This window comes from Schistocerca piceifrons, chromosome 3, assembly GCF_021461385.2.
Source record: "Schistocerca piceifrons isolate TAMUIC-IGC-003096 chromosome 3, iqSchPice1.1, whole genome shotgun sequence".
In the NCBI taxonomy this organism is placed as follows: domain Eukaryota; kingdom Metazoa; phylum Arthropoda; class Insecta; order Orthoptera; family Acrididae; genus Schistocerca; species Schistocerca piceifrons.
The window spans coordinates 152632793-152652939 of record NC_060140.1 but is presented as its reverse complement, the minus strand read 5'-3'; the positions used below and the strand labels follow the sequence as shown (position 1 = coordinate 152652939).

General features: G+C 45.3%; 1 protein-coding gene across 1 annotated transcript in view; it reads left to right on the top strand.

The window, feature by feature from the left end:
• The first annotated feature begins 4896 nt into the window (after positions 1–4896).
• The window catches only part of LOC124788474, a 70191-nt gene continuing 54940 nt past the window's right edge, over positions 4897–20147 (top strand). The window contains exons 1-2 of the mRNA XM_047255745.1: positions 4897–5157; positions 9586–9804. Coding sequence (XP_047111701.1) covers positions 4897–5157; positions 9586–9804 — 480 coding nt within the window. The remainder of the gene's footprint in view (positions 5158–9585; positions 9805–20147) is intronic.

The window sequence follows — 20147 nt, the reverse complement described above, 5'->3', positions numbered from 1 at the left end:
ATTGCTCCTGAATTGCTTCTTCTTACAACACTGACAAAACTGTTCTTTTCTACAGAATTTAATGAAACTTTGCCCGATTTTTACCATACCCGCGACTGAGTGTCTCTAATCTTTCGAGACTACCTCGAACAGAACTGCTCGTCAGTTGTTTCCCTCGTGCTCATAAAAAATTAATACACAGATTATGTTTTCCCCTACGGAGCCGAGCTTCCAGAAGTACAAAGACAAGACATTGAAATTACACTGAGATAATGTTACAATGCAAATGACAACATCAATGTACATAACTATTTTTCCTTGCGTTTTCATACATAACATGACTCTACATCTACACCTATGCACGGATGCCACCTTGCTTGCAAAGAAAGAAGATATGTGTAATTTCATATTGGTTACTCTAGGATACTGAAACAAAGATACCAAAGGAGGGCCAAAATATGTCCATTTCAAACCAGTAACAAGTTAATAAAAACTGTTGGAAACAAACACAACTGTCCATATTCAAGACAGGTAAAACTGTGAAGACATGAAATAAACTCAGTTGACTTGCATTATCATATATTTCGTGATGAGAAGAACGTCTTCTGTTTCAAGATACAAGATGGTGCACGACCGACGAAATATGGTTTAATTGTGCAGATGTTACGTAAATAATTCTAAAAATATATAGCATTTTAACTCACCATAACATTCTGTACCCGAAGAATTAACAATGTATTCCAAACAGCTTCAATATATTATACAGCACTTAAATATGTAGAATGAGAAATATTTACAAACGCTGAGCAAAACACAACCTCAAATCTAACAACAACAAAAACTGTAGAAAATGGCAGAATCTTCTTTTGGCGGTCTCTAGTGCGCATTCCTTCATATGATACATAATCAGTCACTAGACTGAAGAACGGAACAAAAAAGATATTTTTGTTTGTACGTCGCTATTCTCTACGTACAACACTTTCATGTTCTCCTCCTGTAAAGAAAACCCTTTTCTTTCGATTGACAGAGCACAGCAATCAGTCATCCTTTTCCTTCTGGTTTTATTAGGCAAATCTAGATTTCGGTTAGTGTGTAGACATTATGAATGCTGAAAAATACAAGAAGTACATAATCAGCCGATAGTATAAAAAGTTACAATCCGTGGCATAATCTATAATGGCTAGGCACTAGCCGAAATTTTGATTTGCCTAATAAAACTTGAAAGAAAAAGACAATTGATTGCTGTGCTCTATCATTTGAAAGTCATATCACAGTCGTTGAGTGCACCCACATTCCTAATGGAAGGTACCTTGATGAAACCCTTTTCTTTATTGAAGTAGAAAAGGCTTTTGACCTAGAACCAAAAATAACAACACAGCAAGCATTACGTTCGCATCATATCCCGGAGTAATATGCACGACTTATTATTGACCAATATAGCAATGTCCGAACTTGCGTAAAAAGTCCTGCTTTGATGTTAATGTAGTTGTGCATAACGGAAGCGCCCTATGACCCTTACTGGTTAGTGTTCTGCTGGATTATCTAACTGTAAAGCTACAGAAACCAGCACTGTGTAATCTTTTGTATGCTGATGATGTACCCACTCTATCTAATAACATCTAGGAAATACAAAATAACTTTGAGGATGTGTACGCAGACCATGGATATCAAGCTTGATAGCTTCACACTAGCAGGAGCTAACAATTTTAAGTACTTCCGAACTGTAATCTCATTCTACCCGTCAGTTGAAGGAGACTTAACTCATAGAATAATACTCGATTGGAACAAATGGAACGTGGTTTCAGAGATAGTGTGCGATGCAGTAATGCCCATAAAAACCAAAGGCAAACTTCATGAAGCGGCTGTAAGACCAGCGCTATCGTATGACAGTCAAAACCCATGAACAGTAGCCTCCCATACAACATAAATGGGCGGGGGGGGGGGGGGGGGGTACCATTGAAGGGCGAAGAGCACGTAAGAGGTAGTTTTAAAGCAGTCGCCACAACTGAAAAACTCACAATGCAGGCTGAGGTGATACGATCACATAACACGTAGTCCTGATGACCATATAGTAAAAAGTGCCTTTTGACGGCTGTAAAGAAGGGAGAGAGAGAGGATGACCTCAACCATCTGGCTGACAAGTATGCGATGTGATGAAAGACACAGATTTTTATTTCCCTGTCTCTGTTGCACATTCTTCTTATGACTAATTTCGATCACCTTGATATCTATGCAGTTGCGTAAGCAACGCGACGTGTATCGAGAGTGCGCATCATAATACACTCTGAGAGACAGAAAAAAGACGGACCACAAAGGAATTATCTGAATGGGACGGAAATCGGTTGATACAATTTCGGTTACTTCAAGAGAAAGAGCTTCACAGATTGAGCAAGTCAATAATGCCTTGAGCCACTTATGGCCCTTATGCACGAAGTTATTCGGTTTGGCACTGATTGATAGAGCTTTTGGATGCCCTCCGGAGAGACATCGTGCCAAATTGTGTTCAGTTGGCGCGTTAGATCGTCAAATTCCCGAGCTGTTTAGAGGATCCTGCCTATAATGTTCCAAATGTTCTCAATTGGGGAGATATCCAGCGGGCTTGCTAGCCAAGACAGGGTATGGCAAGCCACGAAGCCAAGCTGTAGAAACTCTCGCCGTGTATGGGTGGACAATATCCTGCTGCAATGTAAGCCCAGGATTGGTTGCCATGAACGGCAACAAAACGGGGCGTAGAAATTCGTCGACATTCCACTGTGCTGTAAGGGTGCCGTTGATGAGAATCAGATGGGTCCTGCTACGATAAGAAATGGCACCCCAGACCATGACTCCTGGTTTTCGGGCCATATGTCAGGTGACTGTCAGGTATGTATCCCAACGCTGTCCGGAGCGTCTCTGGACACGTCTTTGCTGCTCCTCGGAGATCAGTCCGAAGCGCAACTCATCACTGAAGACAGTTCTACTCCAGTCAAAAAGATTCAAGGTCGAAGTGGTGTGTAGTTCTTACACAGACACATACAGTTTACTTACCTAACTAACAGAACTGAAGATGATTCAGGGAGACCGAAAGTAATAAGTAATCATACTGCCAAAACAGGCACATTTTTTATAGTATGACTGTTTTCGATCTCCCTGGATCATCTTGATACCTATGTAATTGCGTAAGCGACCCGGCATGTCTGTATCGGGACTACATGTCATAAGTCCTTCACAAACAAAAAATTGTTCAAATGGCTCTAAGCACTAAGGGAGTTAACATCTGAGGTCATCAGTGCCCTAGACTCAGGACTACTTAAACCTAACTAAGGACATTACACAGATCCATGCCAGAGGCAGGATTCGAACCTGAGACCGTAGCAGCAGCGCGGTTCCGGACAGAAGCGCCTAGAACCGCTCGGCTACAGCGGCCGGCCTTCACAAACACTACACGTTGTTTGCGCAACTACACAGATCTGAAGATGATCCATGGAGATCGAAACAGTAAAAGATGTGCAACTGAGACTGAAAAACAAACGATATACAAAATTTTTGTTCTTCATATCACTTTGCATATTGTTCAAGAAGCTGATTTGATGTCTTCCGCCGGCCGCGGTGGTCTCGCGGTTCTAGGCGCGCAGTCCGGAACCGTGCGACTGCTACGGTCGCAGGTTCGAATCCTGCCTCGGGCATGGATGTGTGTGATGTCCTTAGGTTAGTTAGGTTTAAGTAGTTCTAAGTTATAGGGGACTGATAACCACAGCAGTTGAGTCCCATAGTGCTCAGAGCCATTTAAACCATTTTTTGAGGTCTTCCTCTCCCTTACCTCTCTGCATCCATGGAAAGACATTTTTTCACGACACCGTTATGCGACCTTACCATCTCAGTCTGGATCCTGGGAGCTTTGCGCTTAAATACCACTTATGAATTCATTGCGCACGTCGTCTTTCACTGTTACTCCTCCGGACCACCATAACAAGCGCATTATAGGGGGGGGGTCGCTCCTGTTTATTTTTTGATGGCCAGACAAAAATGGTTCAAATGGCTCTGAGCACTATAGGACTTTACTTCTGAGGTCATCCATCCCCTAGCACAACAGTTTACAAAAATATAGAAAACATTGAACTTACTACAACATCAGGAGACAAGAAAAACGGTATTCCAGTGAAGAGTGTTGCAGCCCACACTTTCGTCGATGGACCTTGTGTATTTCTTGGATGTTCTCTTAATTTTAGCTTGGATATTAATGACACATTCTCACATTGAAATGGATGGTTCACTGTCGCCATTGTAAGAGGTGGTAGCGGAGTGTCTAGTGTAACTGGACTTGAAAGTTTTAATGATAGAGATGTAATTGCCTATCGTACATATCATATGTTTGAAATTGCCAATAAAGACTTTGGTAAATCAGCTTATGATTCAACCTCTCCACTTGTATTGTATACACGTAACAAAAGAAAACTCAATCCTGATGAATCTGTATTTGTTTGGATAAAAGGAAAAGGTGTATGTGGATATGTAAAATTTGTTGGTGATTGTACTGTATATTTCATAAATAAAGATCTGTAGCGTCAGCCACTAACCGGACAAGGGTACATCTCGAACCGGGGGCTTAAGGATGCAACTAACCAACCTAAGGACATCACACACATCCATGCCCGAGCCAGGATTCGAACCTGTGACCGTAGCGGTCGCGCGGTTCCAGACTGTAGCGCCTAGAACCGCGCGGCCACCCCGGCCCGCCTGATGGCCAGACTTGATTGCAATAGTATAACGCTGGTCTTACAGGTGCTTTGAATATTGATTGTTGGCCGTATTTTCAGACTTGCTCTCTAAAAGTTTTTCGTATCGTTGTTTACGCTAGGATGGATTTCGGGAGGGCTGGAACTTCTGCTCCGTAGCAAAGGGACTTTAACTTCAGGTCCCGCGCTGTGGGGTTTTACGATGAGGGAGTGTCCCCAGGGGGAGGCAGCAGCTATAAGACCCGGAGAGGGCGCAGTGCCGCACGTGCGCCGCTGCCTACTGGCTGCAGGGTCTGGCGGGGCCAGGAAAAGACGCCGGATATGCAAATTTACGCCCCTCCCGACCTCGGCCACCGCCGCCTCCTCCTCGCCGTTCCAAAATACCGCCCAAACACCGCCCGCGCCAAGTGTTATTAGCAAAGGAAATGGTCTTTCCGGCCAGCTGACGTCTCCAGGTCGCAGGGTAGGGAAAGGGGGGGGGCGGTGAGATGGGGGAAGGGGGGGGGGGGAACCAGACAGCGCGTAAATCGCGCGGCCCACCCGTTTCCTGTGTAGCCGTAATAGCAATATCGCCACGGCTCACCACGTGCCGAGCCGGGACTCACACCACTACCTTGAGACAAATCGTCCCTGTACCTACAACACTGTCCTTTAGTGAGCTTGCTGTGCATCTGTGTGACTGCGGGGTTGCTGTAGTGTAGTGTTGTGTGTGACTTGTTGTTGCTGAGTATGGATCGAAAGGTAGTTAGTCTGGAAACCGTTGCCAAGGAGGTGGGTGCTGTATTGGTCAGCACATTCTCCAGATCCCTTACTCTTTGAAAACATCGGATCCCGAGGGTCTAGCATCCCACTACTCGGGAGCTACTACGAATGACGTAATCTTGCATTGGTCATCTCAGATTAGTTCCGTTTACGTCCAGCCGGATTAGAGGCACTATTGCGCCTGAGATGTCAGGTCTATGTATTCTTCCTACTGCACTGTATGCGTACAATAAGTAAAATTATTTTATTTGCTTTCCTGGTTGATGCTGCAAGTTTAATGGCCAACAATGTAGATTCCTTTTTAAAAAAATGGCTCTGAGCACTATCGGACTTAACATCTTAGGTTATCAGTCCCCTAGAACTTAGAACTACGTAAACCTAACTAACCTAAGGACATCACACACATCCATGCCCGAGGCAGGATTCGAAACTGCGACCGTAGCAGTCCCACGGTTCCGGACTGCAGCGCCTAGAACCGCACGGCCACCGCGGCCGGCTAGATTCCTTATAGGTCTTTTCTTTAAGGGTGACTTTACCTAAGGATCGCAGCATGCGCAATTGAACACTACAGGGTCTCCTATTTATCTCTACAACGCCATATAACTTTTATCCAGACGTCAATAAAAATGTACCAAGCAAATGATGTTTAGCTACCAGGTGAACATCAACCAGCATAATGGTCTTTCTTGTATCGGAACAATAAATCTGGCTGCTTCGCCTGTGTGAGCCTACGTCGATTGCGTTTCTTTAGCCTGAAACTTCCTGTTTCTGAAACGTCACAACAAGACGAGAAAACATCCGTCGGAAAGGTGGTTCCTTGACAGGATATCGCTGTCTGTAGAGTTAGTCTGATTAGCATTAGCCGTCCTTCAACCACTACAAAAGAAACCGTTTTTAATCAATTACTGCCTTTATTGTACACATCATATAGTTTAAAATTACTATAGTACTGCACGACATGTACCCGCATTGTAAATTAGAAGACATTGCATTTATTGTTCTGCTAACTTACATTATCAATAGATATATGAACAGCATTTCTGTCTTCTCTTCGTTGGTGTTCATTGTACTCACAGAAATCTTCGACTGAAGATGGTTGACAGAGTGCATTTTCTTTGTTCTTTTTTTACATTTGCAATTACAGCAAATAGACGAGTAATATAATCTGGACTACCGGCACTCTGTGCTAGTACGAGAGAGTAAAAGTCAATTTTATATTACTTTTTGAATAACGACAAGTTTACGTGAATGATACACCTTGATACGTTTTTTAACAAGTGTTGAGGAGACTGGAGGGCACCGAATAAAATATACGGGGTGCTCATCTCTTCATAGCAAACAAAGATAAAAGAAAGGTAATCGTGCTGATTGATGTCCCGCTGCTACATTTTTTTTTTTTTATTTTGCTTTTGGACAATAAGTTACTTGGAGAGATCGAGATAAATGGCACACGCTGTATACTTAATAAAAGAATCCGCTACTGAAACAGGCCTTTCAGAGGTGCCCGTGTGTCGTTCGAGGAGTTCGAGCTAAAGCGCCGTCACTTGTGGGGTCCATTTTAAGGCCTTAAAGGCGGCCTCACACAGGACGAGTTACCTAACATTGACTTGGAAATGAACGAGTTTTGTGACCTCACTTCCTGTTATTTCATGTTGAAGAGCCATTTCCTCGCGTGAAACACAAATTAAGTTCAGCGGTAGTTCAGCAATACGCCACGAGAGGTTGAACCATTAAGAGACAAGAGAGCTCTCTACGTCTCAAGTAGAAATTAGGAGGCGCCATGCTGTATTTGTCGTTCTCAGTTGTAATACATATTCGATTGGTTTTATACTAAAACTTACACCCTATTAATACACTACTGGCCATTGAAATTGCTACACCAAAAGATTACATGCTCAGAAACGAAGTCCGCAGCTCGTGGTCGTGCGGTAGCGTTCTCGCTTCCCGTTCCCGGGTTCGATTCCCGACGGGGTCAGGGATTTTCTCTGCCTCGTGATGACTGGGTGTTGTGTACTGTCCTTAGGTTAGTTAGGTTTAAGTAATTCTAAGTTCTAGGGGACTGATGACCATAGATGTTAAGCCCCATAGTGCTCAGAGCCATTTTTCAAGAAACGAAATTTAACCGACAGGAAGAAGATGCTGTGATATGCAAATGATTAGCTTTTCAGAGCATTCACACAAGGTTGGCGCCGGTGGCGATATCTACATCGTGGTGACATGAGGAAAGATTCCGTCCGATTTCTCATACACAAACAGCAATTGACCGGCGTCGGCTGGTGAAACGTTATTATGATGCCTCGTGTAAGGAGGAGAAATGCGTACCATCACGTTTCCGACTTTGATAAAGATCGGATTGTAGCCTATCGCGATTGCAGTTTATCGTATCGCGACATTGATGCTCGTGTTGGTCCAGATCCAATGACTGTTAGCAGAATATGGAATCGGTGGGTTCAGGAGGGTAATACGGAACGCCGTGCTGGATCCCAACGGCCTCATACACTAGCAGTCGAGATGACAGGCATCTTATCCGCATGGCTGTTACGGATCGTGCAGCCACGTATCGATCCTTCAGTCAACAGATGGGGATGTTTGCAAGACAACAACCATCTGCACGAACAGTTCGACGACGTTTGCAGCAGCATGGACTATCAGCTCGGAGACCATGGCTGCGGTTAGCCTTGACGCTGCATCACAGACAGAAGCGCCTACGATGGTATACTCAATGACGAACCTGGGTGCACGAATGGCAAAACGTCATTTTTTCGGATGAATCCAGGTTCTGTTTACAGCATCATGATGGTCGCATCTACGTTTGGCGACATCGCGGTGAACGGACATTGGAAGCGTGTATTCGCCATCGCCATACTGGCGTATCACCTGGCGTGATGGTATGGGGTGCCATTGGTTTCACGTCTCGGTCACCTCTTGTTCGGATTGACGGCACTTTGAACAGTGGACGTTTCATATCAGACGTGTTGTGACCCGTGGCTCTATCCTTCATTCGATCCCTGTGAAACCCTACATTTCAGCAGGATAATGCAAGACCGCCTGTTGCAGGTCCTGTACGGGCCTTTCTGGATACAGAAAATGTTCGACTGCTGGCCTGGCCAGCACATTCTGCAGATCTCTCACCAATGGAAACGTCTGGTCATTGTTGGCCGAGCAACTGGCTCGTCACAATACGCCAGTCACTACTCTTGATGAACTGTGGCATCGTGTTGAAGCTGCATGGGCAGCTGTACCTGTACACGCCATCCAAGCTCTGTTTGACTCAATGCCCAGGCACTTCAAGGCCGTTATTACGGCTAGAGGTGGTTGTTCTGGGTACTGATTTCTCAGGATCTATGCACCCAAACCGTGTGAAAATGTAATCACATGTCAGTTTTAGTATAATATATTTGTCCAATGAATACCCGTTTATCATCTGCATTTATTCTTGGTGTAGCAATTTTAATGGCCAATAGTGTATGTTACCTAGAGAAGTATATCCCGTAAATTTCATTACTCTACTTTTTGGTGCTACGATTTTTTTTCCGTCAGTGTATGAGAGCGATCCCTGTCAGTGGTGATTTTCGATTCTATGATCTTGTATAAACTGACGTACTTACTGATTGGACGTGTATCTTTCCATTTTGTCTTATTACATTCTCGCGAATACCGAAGTTTTTGTTTGTGTATACTACAGACAGAACAACATGACTAGTGTGTGGACACGGCAGGAAATGTGCGATTCAATAGAGCTAGCCAGCCGGTGTGGCCGTGCGGTTCTAGGCGCTTCAACCTGGAACCGCGTGAGCGCTACGGCCGCAGGTTCGAATCCTGCCTCAGACATGGCTGTGTGTGGTGTCCTTAGGTTAGTTAGGTTTAAGTAGTTCTAAGTTCTAGGCGACTGATGACCTTAGATGTTAAGTCCCATAGCGTTCAGAGCCATTTTTTGAACCAATAGAGCTAACGTAGGAATTTTACGCACGTCCATTCTCGTACACAAATTGTGTGGTTTGAGAGTCAGATAAAGCTGACAGGTGCCGCCGGAGAGCACTGCAGTCGCAAATCGAGTTAACCGGCACTTCCATCCGCGTCCACGTCAACGTCAGCAGCCTCGCCCCGTGTGAGGACGGCTTAATCGCAGGCAGACTCGCTTAAGAGCGCGGCAGTTTGGGCGCGTGAGCAGCGGAACTGCAAGTCGGAGGCGTGCCCGCTTCCTCGAAGGCCTTTCCCAGGAGCTTTGGGAACGACGGCCATTGTGCGCGGCGGCGGCGGTGGGCCGTCCGTGGCCTGGCTGTGTTCGCAGCCGGAAATTAGCGCGCCCGGCCACGTCCGGCCGCCCGCCTGGGAACCCAGAGCTGCCGTAATTAGCGGACGCCTCCATCTCCAACTACTCCTCCGGCTCCACGACGCACGTCCTGCTTCTTGTGCGCTGCTGCCCAGGAATAACTCGCCGGATCTGCCTGAAGTGCCTGCTAGGTTTTGCAGAGAGTGCTCTTCGCCATTGGCCCCTTACTTCCATTTACCGCGAATTCCTCTCCAGTGCAAAGTCCCAAGGGACTGGAGAAGAGCGCAGCTGACTCTCCTATACCACCACCATCGTCATGTTCTATTGCCAGCTACTGGCTGCATCTGTTTGGAACGTAGGCCTCTCCATCATCTTCTCTCATCTACGTCTACATCTCCATGATGATGATGAAGTCCCATACTCTGTGACATAGGGTAGGGGAACGATGCGAGAGACCCGCACCGCCGTACTAGGCAAGGTCCTAGTGCAGGTGGTTGGCCGTTGCCTTCCTGCGACCATAACGGGGATGAATGATGATGGTGATGATGAAGACGACACAACACCCGGTCATCTCGAGACAGGGAAAATCCCTGACCCCGCCGCGAATCGAACCCAGGACCCCGTGCTCGGGAAGCGAGAACGCTACCGCCAGACCACGAGGAACATGGATACTCTGCAAATCACATTCGAGTGCCTGGCAGAGGGTTCATCGAACCACCTTCACAATTCACTATTATTCCAATCTCGTACGAACTCCGATTTCCCTTATTTTATCGTGGCGATCGTTCCTCCCAATGCAGGTCGGTGCCAACAAAATATTTTCGCATTCGGAGGAGAAAGTTGGTGACTGGAATTTCATGAGAAGATTCCGTCGCAGCGAAAAACGCCTTTCTTTTAATGATTTCCAACCCAAATCCAGTATCATTTCTGTGACACTCTCTCCCATATTTCGCGACAATACAAAGCGTGCTGCCTTTTTTTGAGCTTTTTCGATGTACTCCGTCAGTCCTATCTGGTAAGGATCCCAAACCGCGCAGCAGTATTCTAAAAGAGGACGGACAAGCGTAGTGCAGGCAGTCTCCTTAACAGGTCTGTTACATTTCCTAAGTGTCCTGCCAATAAAACGCATTCTTTGTTTAGCCTTCCCCACAACATTTTCTGTGTGTTCCTTCCAATTTAAGTTATTCGAAATTGTAATACCTAGATATTTACTTGAATTTAAGATTTTTAGGTTAGACTGATTTATCGTGTAACCGAAGTTTAACGAGTTCCTTTTAGCACTCATGTGGATGACCTCACACTTTTCGTTATTTAGGGTCAACTGCCACTTTTCGCACTATTCAGATATCTTTTCTAAATCGTTTTGCAGTGTGTTTTGATCTTCTGATAACTTTATTAGTCGATAAACGACAGCGTCATCTGCAAACAACCGAAGACGGCTGCTCAGATTGCCTCCAAAATCGTTTGTATAGATAAGGAACAGCAAAGGGCCTGTAACACTACCTTGGGGAAGGCCAGGAATCACTTCTGTTTTCCTCGATGACTTTCCGTCAGTTACTACGAACTGTGACCTCTCTGACAGGAAATCACAAATCCAGTCACGTAACTGAGATGATATTCCATAAGCACGCAATTTCACTACGAGCCGCTTGTGTGGTACAGTGTCAAAACCCTTCCGGAAATCCAGAAATATGGAATCGATCTGAAGTCCCTTATCAATAGTACTCAGCACTTCATGTGAATAAAGAGCTAGTTGTATTTCACAGGGACGATGTTTTCTAAACCCATGTTGACTGTGTGTCAATAGACCGTTTTCTTCGAGGTAATTCACAATGTTGGAACACAATATGTGTTCTAAAATCCTGCTGCATATCGACGTGAACGATATGGGCCTGAAATTTAGTGGATTACTCCTACTACCTTTCTTGACTATTGGTGTGACCTGTGCAACTTTCGAGTCTTTGGGGACGGATCTTTCGACGAGCGAACGGTTGTATATGATTGTTAAGTATGGAGCTAATGCATCAGCATACTCCGAAAGGAACCTAATTGGTATACAGTCCGGACCAGAAGACTTGCTTTTATTAAGTGATTTAAGTTGCTTCACTACTCCGAGGATATCTACTTCTACGTTACTCATGTTGGCAGCTGTTCTCGACTCGAATTCTGGAATATTTACTTCGTCTTCTTTTGTGAAGGCATTCTCTTTCCACCATGTGTTAGTCCTCTCCTCGCTTTCGCTCGCAGTCCTCCACTCCTTTCAGCCACCTCTCTTCTGGCCTTTTCCCTTCCATCACGTGTATCTTTCTTCGTATGCTTTTCTCCTTCATTCTCTTAACAAATCTATGCCATCTAAGCCTTGATTCTCCTATCTTCTGCTGTAGTGGTTCCACATTCCTTAACTTTTCCATCTTCGTCGCTTCAGTACTATTTGTTAAGAACTGCTTTATATAACACACAGCTGTATCGGTATATTTATGAGAGACGATCAAGTTCGGTCTACTTTCAGATTACCATCTGGTCCAAAAACATTTCAGCTATGCATTTGTGTAATTGCAATAACAGTTATCAGATGTACAGTGTCCTGTCATTGATATTCGCTGTATATACATTACATCGGTTTAACGTCATAAACTCCCACGAATTCTGTACAGTGCATAACTATACCACACAAAAACGTCTATGAGGTTAAAGGGACATAAATATACGTATATACAACTAATATCAATGATGGAACAGTATACATCTGATAACCGCTATTGCAAATACGCAAATGAAAAGGTGGGACCGATGATGCTCCGGCCCTACACCGAAATCGATCTTCTCTAATAAGATATACCATTACAGCTGTGTATTGCATAATGCAGTTCTTAGCTTTCATTAAAGCTCCACAACACCATCGCCATAAGATATTTCCAGTAGTGTGTTTCAAGACATTCGTGTCACCAACTTGTATTTTGCTCCTTTCTCTTCCTTTATTACCCGGGACTCCGAGGCATATTTCAGAATTGGAAGATATTACGCCCCATATTCAACCGTTTTGCTGCTTAAATTCTGAATAAAAATCACCAGCAACGGCAGAAGGCATAAGGTGGTGCCATCCGCATTCTACCAATGCTGTCAGAGAGAACTGAGGAGCGGATAGAGTCTCAGGGCTCGCTCAAGCAACTCGTCGCAATAACAACAAAAGTAGAAAAGATAGCAGACGAAAGCTCTGTGTACTGGTAGCGCCGCAGCGGAGAGGACGCGAACTTCCTGTGACGGTTCGCTGAAAGACCAACAACCGGTGAAAGACGAGTGATTACAAGCGAATAGAATTGACATAATTTCCGTCAATATTGAGGCACTTGTCATAACGTTGTACCAGTTTTTGAATACCCTCTGTCTGCCGCCCGACTTGTTAACCACTGCATCACCACTGTTTTGACTTCGTCATCGTCTTGAAGACGCCGACCGCCCAGTTGTTTCTTCAATTACGGGAACAGATGGTAGTCACTGGGCGCAATATCGGGGCTGTACGGAGGATGATCTAGAGTTTCCCATTGAAAAGACGTGACGAGATCTTTGGTCTGATTCGCCACATGCGGACGGGCATTGTCTTGCAGCAAAACGATGCCCTTGCTCAACTTCAATGGACTGTTGCTTTGATTCTGGTGTGACGTAGGCCACCCATGTTTCATCGCCCGTAACAATTTGGCTTAAGAAATCATCACCGTCGTTGTGATACCGCTCAAGGAAAGTCAATGCACTGTCTAAACGTTTGGTTTCGTGCGTCAACATTTTCGGTACCCAACGTGCGCACAATTTTCGGTAATTCAAGTGCTCGGTCACAGTGCCATACAAAACACTACGAGAAACAGTAGGAAAGTCATCCCGCAATGAGGAAATCGTAAAGCGTCTGTTTTCTCTCACCTTATTGTCCACTTCCTGCACCAAACTTTCATTAACGACCGAAGGACGCCCACTCCGTTGTTCATCACGCACATTTGTGCGGCCATCTTTAAATGCTCTCACCCACTTTCTTACCATTCCATCACTCATAATGTTTTCTCGCCGGCCGGAGTGGCGCTGCAGTTTGGAACCGCACGACTGCTACGGTCGCAGGTTCGAATCCTGCCTCGGGCAGGGATGTGTGTGATGTCCTTAGGTTAGTTAGGTTTAATTAGTTCTAAGTTCTAGGGGACTGATGACCTCAGATGTTAAGTACCATAGTGCTCAGAGCCATTTGAACCAATGTTTTCTCCGTGAACTGCACAGATCTCACGATGAATATCGATCGCTTTTAGGCCTTTAGCACTAAGAAATCTTATAACAGCCCGTACTTCACAGTCGGCGGGACTCACGATTATCGGAGGCCTCTTAAACACACAGTACACAACGTAAACAAGGAAGAATCAGACTGTAATGGTGTGAGTGCGTACATTAACCCTTTGTTGCCTGACGGTACTTAAAAGTACCAGTAAGTTTGGACTTTCATTATTTTCTCGTGGTGCAGTTTCGTGATCTGAGAGCCTGTCGGTACGTAACAGTAACTCTGCTCTACTGTTTCATAGATGTTATTGTGCAATACATAGACCTCTCTGGCGGTCAGAGCTTGAAATTATTTTTCGCGCGCTGCTGTGAAAGCAGAAGATTGTATGTACTTGTTTCCATGGTGTTGCCTGAATTTGTGCGCAATTTATTGAAACTTCCGGTGAGTTTTCCATTGTACGTACTTACTTTCTTTGTTTTTTTATAATAGTTTGAAGCATTACGTTACATGTGAATGAGATAAAGTGGAAAATATAAGGCGGACTTATTAGTACCGTCAGGTTGTGTGAACACTTTATTGTAGCAACAATGCATTACCTCTCACTAGTTGTTCCGTCCACTTTTTCTCACACAGATATAGGTAAATACATTTGCCTGTGGAACAATTAGAACAAACAGGAAAGGTTTGCCAGGGAATTTACCTAAAGAAAAATGTCTAAATCAAATCACAGAGAGTCATCTTTAGACCTAACAGTATTTCAATGGAAGGAAAATAAAGTAGTGAATTTTGCGTCAAACTTCCATGGCACTGAACAGAGCGTAGTGACAAAAAATCAGAAAGATGGAATTAAGATGACTATAACACGTCCAGTTATTGTATGTGATTACAATAAAAACATGGGTGGTGTGGATCATGCAGACAGATTACGTTCAACTTATGGTCTTGACAAGCGATGAAAGAAATGGTGGCACCGTCTCTCCTGTGGAGCAATAGAAATTGCTTTTGTCAATGCTTACGTCATTTTCAGTGATCTACATGGGGCACTGCCACTGCTGGAATTCAGGCGTGCTGTGGCACTAGGGCTAATGAATGAACAGCAAGTGCCAAATCTCAAAAAGAGAAACTCTGGTAAAGATGAAATAACTCTCCCAAAGAGAACGAAGGATAACTTTTCTGTTCCGAAGGATGTACGTCTTGGCAACCGAGGAAACCATTTTGTAGTGTTCAGTTGTAAAAGAGGACGATGCGAAATGTGTACGAAAAATAAAATTCAGTCGAGACCACATTCACAATGTAGTACATGTAAAGTATATTTGTGCTGCAATGAAAAAAAGAACTGTTTCCTACGATTTCATGAGGTATCACTAAATATGTGATATTTATACACTGTCAAAAATGTATAGCTAAGTTACTATGCATTGTGAAGTAGCTCTAGAATAAATTTATGCGAAATTAAAAAAAAAAAATCAGAAATATCATGTTTCTGTTAATTAATTTTCTAATGTAAAAATATTTAATATTTACGTGGAATAAAGTACAAGTTATAAAAATTGGAGCATTTTTCTGCGCATGTTGTGATTCTGTCCATGGAGTCTGACGGTACTTCTGAGTACCAGGAGAGAAAAAAGTTGTGCAAAATAAAATAAAATTTTACAAAAAATTCTACCGTCATTTGAGGCCACAATAGCAAAAATTCTGCAAAGAAAATGTTAAAAAACCAAATTTTTTCTTATGTCAGGAAACAAAGGGTTAAGGTACAGGATTTCATGTAAAAATAAAATTATTGACATATCTTAGCACGTCTTTTTTTTAATTTTAAAACGGTACTTACTTAAAAAAACACGCCTCGTAGCTAACTGCAGCATCTGGCAGCGAATCGACACTGCAGTGGAGCACTCTTATGTCTAATGAGGCTACCGAGGGTCAAGCGGAGGGGAGGGGGCGGTGAGGTGAGGTGTAAAATTAAACAGACGCGACAGCTTGTGCAGAAGTAATGTGGAGAGCTCGCTTTGCGACACCTTGGAGCTGTGGCGCTTAATGAGGTGAGAGTCGCGAGCGAAGTCAGTCAGCCGTCAGCTGGTGGAGAGTGCGGTAGCGGCGAGTCGCGGGGAAAGTGCGGCTGGCCTACAAAGGTCGCGCGGCGGCACGAAGGCCAGCTCCAGCTCCAGGATGTCGCGCCGACAGACGGACGGGCAGGCCAGGGCGCGGCGATTCGCGGGGGCGGAGCGGGCGGTGGCGGCCGCGAGGCGGCGGGCCACTCGGCCTCCGGGACTCCAGCTGCGCAGGGGCGGCGGCCGGCTGCCAAATACACTCCTACAAACGGTGTGGGAGCGAAGAGGCGGCTGCGCGACGCGGTCTGAGTTCCCTAGTCGTGGGACTGCAGGCAGGCGAACCGGCTGATTTTGCGTTCACTCGTTTTCTTAAGTCGAATGAGACAAGCGAATGAAACTAGTCTCCATGGCCACGTCGGATATGCAAATAGTTTTCACTCACTCGCAGAGTTTGAGTGGTTTCATTTACATACTAGTTCGGCTTTTTCAGTTATACACTACTGGCCATTAAAATTGCTACACCAAGAAGAAATGCAGATGATAAACGGGTATTCATTGGACAAATATATTATACTAGAACTGACATGTGATTACATTTTCACGCAATTTGGGTGCATAGATCCTGAGAAATCAGTACCCAGAACAACCACTTCTGGCCGTAATAACGGCCTTGATGTGCCTGGGCATTGAGTCAAACAGAGCTTGGATGGCGTGTACAGGTACAGCTGCCCATGCAGCTTCAACACGATACCACAGTTCATCAAGAGTAGTGACTGGCGTATTGTGACGAGCCAGTCGCTCGGCCACCAATGACCAGACGTTTCCATTGGTGAGAGATCTGCAGAATGTGCTGGCTAGGGCAGCAGTCGAACATTTTCTGTATCCAGAAAGGCCCGTAGAGAACCTGCAATATGCGGTCGTGCTTTATCCTCCTGAAATGTAGGGTTTCGCAGGGATCGAATGCAGGGTAGAGCCACGGGTCGTAACACATCTGAAATGTAACGTCCACTGTTGAAAGTGACGACAATGCGAACAAGAGGTGACCGAGACGTGTAACCAATGGCACCCCATACTATCACGTCGGGTGATACGCCAGTATGGCGATGACGAATACACGCTTCCAGTGTTCGTTCACCGTGATGTCGCCAAACACGGATGCGACCATCATGATGCTGTAAACAGAACCTGGATTCATCCGAAAAGAAATGACGTTTTGCCATTCGTGCACACAGGTTCGTCGTTGAGTACACCACCGCTGGCGCACATGTCTGCGATGCAGCGTCAAGGGCAGCCGCAGCCGTGGTCTCTGAGCTGTTAGTCCATGCTACTGAAAACGTCGTCGAACTGTTCGTGCAGATGGTTGGTGTCTTGCAAACGGTCCCATCTGTTGACTCAGGGATCCAGACGTGGCTGCACGATCCGTTACAGGCTTGCGGATAAGATGCCTGTCATCTCAACTGCTGGTGATACGAGGCCGTTGGGATCCAGCATGGCGTTCCGTATTACCCTCCTGAACCCACCGATTCCATATTCTGCTAACAGTAATTGGATCTCGACCAACGCGAGCAGCAATGTCGCGATACGATAAACCACAATCGCGATAGGCTACAATCCGACCTTTATCAAAGTCGGCAACGTGATGGTACGCATTTCTCCTCCTCACACGAGGCACCACAACGACGTTTCACCAGGCAACGCCGATCAACTGCTGTTTCTGTATGAGAAATCGGTTGGTTTCTTCATTTCATCAAGTTGTAGGTGTCGCCACCGGCGCCAACCTCGTGTGAATGCTCTGAAAAGCTAATCATTTGCATATCACAGCATCTTCTTGCTGTCGGTTAAATTTCGCGTCTGTAGCACGTCATCTTCGTGGTGCAGCAATTTTAATGGCCAGTACTGTACATAAAACATGACCAGGGTTGCCAATGTTTTCGGAGATAGATCGAAACAGACGTAAATGAAAAGTATGTTTCTAAAAATTAATTATTTAACAATTTACATATTTATTTACTGCAGTGATATTGGGAGGAAAGAGTGTGCTAGTGTTTAATGTCAAGTTCACAAGTTATTAAGTGAAAATTGAAATAAGGGCTACAAAAATGTAATCAATCAAGCCCCTATAAAGACTGACATGAGCGAGAGAGAAGTGCTGGTAATGGGGAGCATCAGTGTGGACGTTGCCTAGCCTGCAGGCCGCAGCATCTCGCCGTGTCCTGCCGACAGAGGGTGCCAGTGGTCTACGAGGTCCTCTGTGACAGACGCTACGTGTTGACACTGACAAAAGTGAGACTGAGCTACTCTGCCGGGTCCCATTTAAAAGCTCGCTGCCAGGGAGAAAACAGCAGCCTTTCAGGACAGACACAGTCTTCTGTTCCCACCCTAAAGGACAGTTCCTATTGATATGGAGCGCGCCGCTATCCTGTGATCTTGGTCATAGCGCGCACTGTAATCGATTATAGTTCGCTGTCCTGGTGCGGATGGCGCTCCGTGGCGATTTGCTGTGGCGTCGCTGGCGTGTGTTTGCGGTGGCCGGCGGAAAGCGAGAGGGTAGCTGCTTTCGGGGTATTGCATGGAACGTGAAGTTCGCTCTGCCTGACCTGCTAGTGACTAGCGCTAAGGTTGTTGTGCCTCGCAATACGAGCAGAATGGTCTGCGGCGGAGGCGACTCGCCGCTGTGCTGGCCGTGCGGTGGTGATTAATTGGAGTCGGCGTACTTGTTCTTCCTGCCTTTCTGATTTTGTGGTCCAGTGTGGTCCTGTGATGCTCTGGCCCGGAGACAACTAGTTGCTGAATTTTGGAGTCGTCTGCCAGGTTAAGGTGTGGGCTCGGTTGGCTCGTCAGATTTTCCCCTTGAAGCTCCAGCAGCGGTTTCTGAACTTCGTTCCGATGTGGGACGGCGTTGTTGGAACTTTTTGCTGTGTGTGTGTGGCTCGAAAAAAAAATGGTTCAAATGGCTCTGAGCACTATGGGGCTTAACTTCTGAGGTCATCAGTCCCCTAGAAGTTAGAACTACTTAAACCTAACTAACCTAAGGACATCACACACATCCATGCCCAAGGCAGGATTCGAACCTGCGACCGTAGCTGTCGCGCGGTTCCAGACGGAAGCGGCTAGAACCGCTCGGCCACACCGGCCGACTGTGTGGCTCGTTGCAATATTTTTTGTACTAATTTATTTGCTTAACTGGAGTCCTGCCCGGAGTTGCGTTCATGTATGGTATATTTGGCATTCGATGTGTTAGGTAAAGTCTGCCTAAGAAGGGCGGTTTTGTACAGTATATACATAGTGAATTACTGCTGCTTAGTATATGTGATCTTCTTGGACGTGAACAACACGATTTCGTCAATTTGGTTGTGTAACAGCATTTAGTGGTATGTTCTGTATTTTTGTCACTGTGTTATTATTAACCTGGTGGAATAGTCGCGTTTGGTGTCGTTAAGGCACTTCTAAGACTGTGGTTTGACTATTCATGTGCGCTTGGCTTTTATTGTTGCGTTTTAAGAAGCGAGACTTGTCTGAGATTTGTGTGTGTGTTGGCTTCCGGCACTTGTTAAGAGCGCCCGAGTTAACGGCGCCGTGGTTATCATGTGCTGTCGGCATGTTGTATTGTTATTTGATTTTTGAATTTTATCTTGTGTTGATGTCATCCGTCGTGTTTTACAGAACATAAAAAAGGTGCGCGCCATGTCACCTATAAAAAGCTATGTCCGTCTTACCAGCGAGTTCTGAGGGAACTCTGTATTAGAATGCCATTATCTGTTCCTAACCAGGGATGTGTCCCTACGGTACTGGCGTCGTTCCTCAAACCAAGGAACTGCTCAGCCACCGCCATCTTGGAGGCTACAAATAATTACAGTTCGCAAGGCCTTGATTTAAAAATAGCCTGACCCAAAATTACTCGTGTACGGAGGGAATAATATTAAGTACATCCCGTCTTGCTCTCCTCTCGGGGCACACAGGAAATTGGAAGGCAAGTTTTTTTGTTTTAATTTATAGATTAATTTCCAACTAAAACAGATATGTTTCGCGAATTGTGCATTGTACGTACTCGCCAGGGGAGAGGGGCCGGCACAAAATTGTGAGACAGTCGGCGTCCTGTGATGTTTTAGGGGATG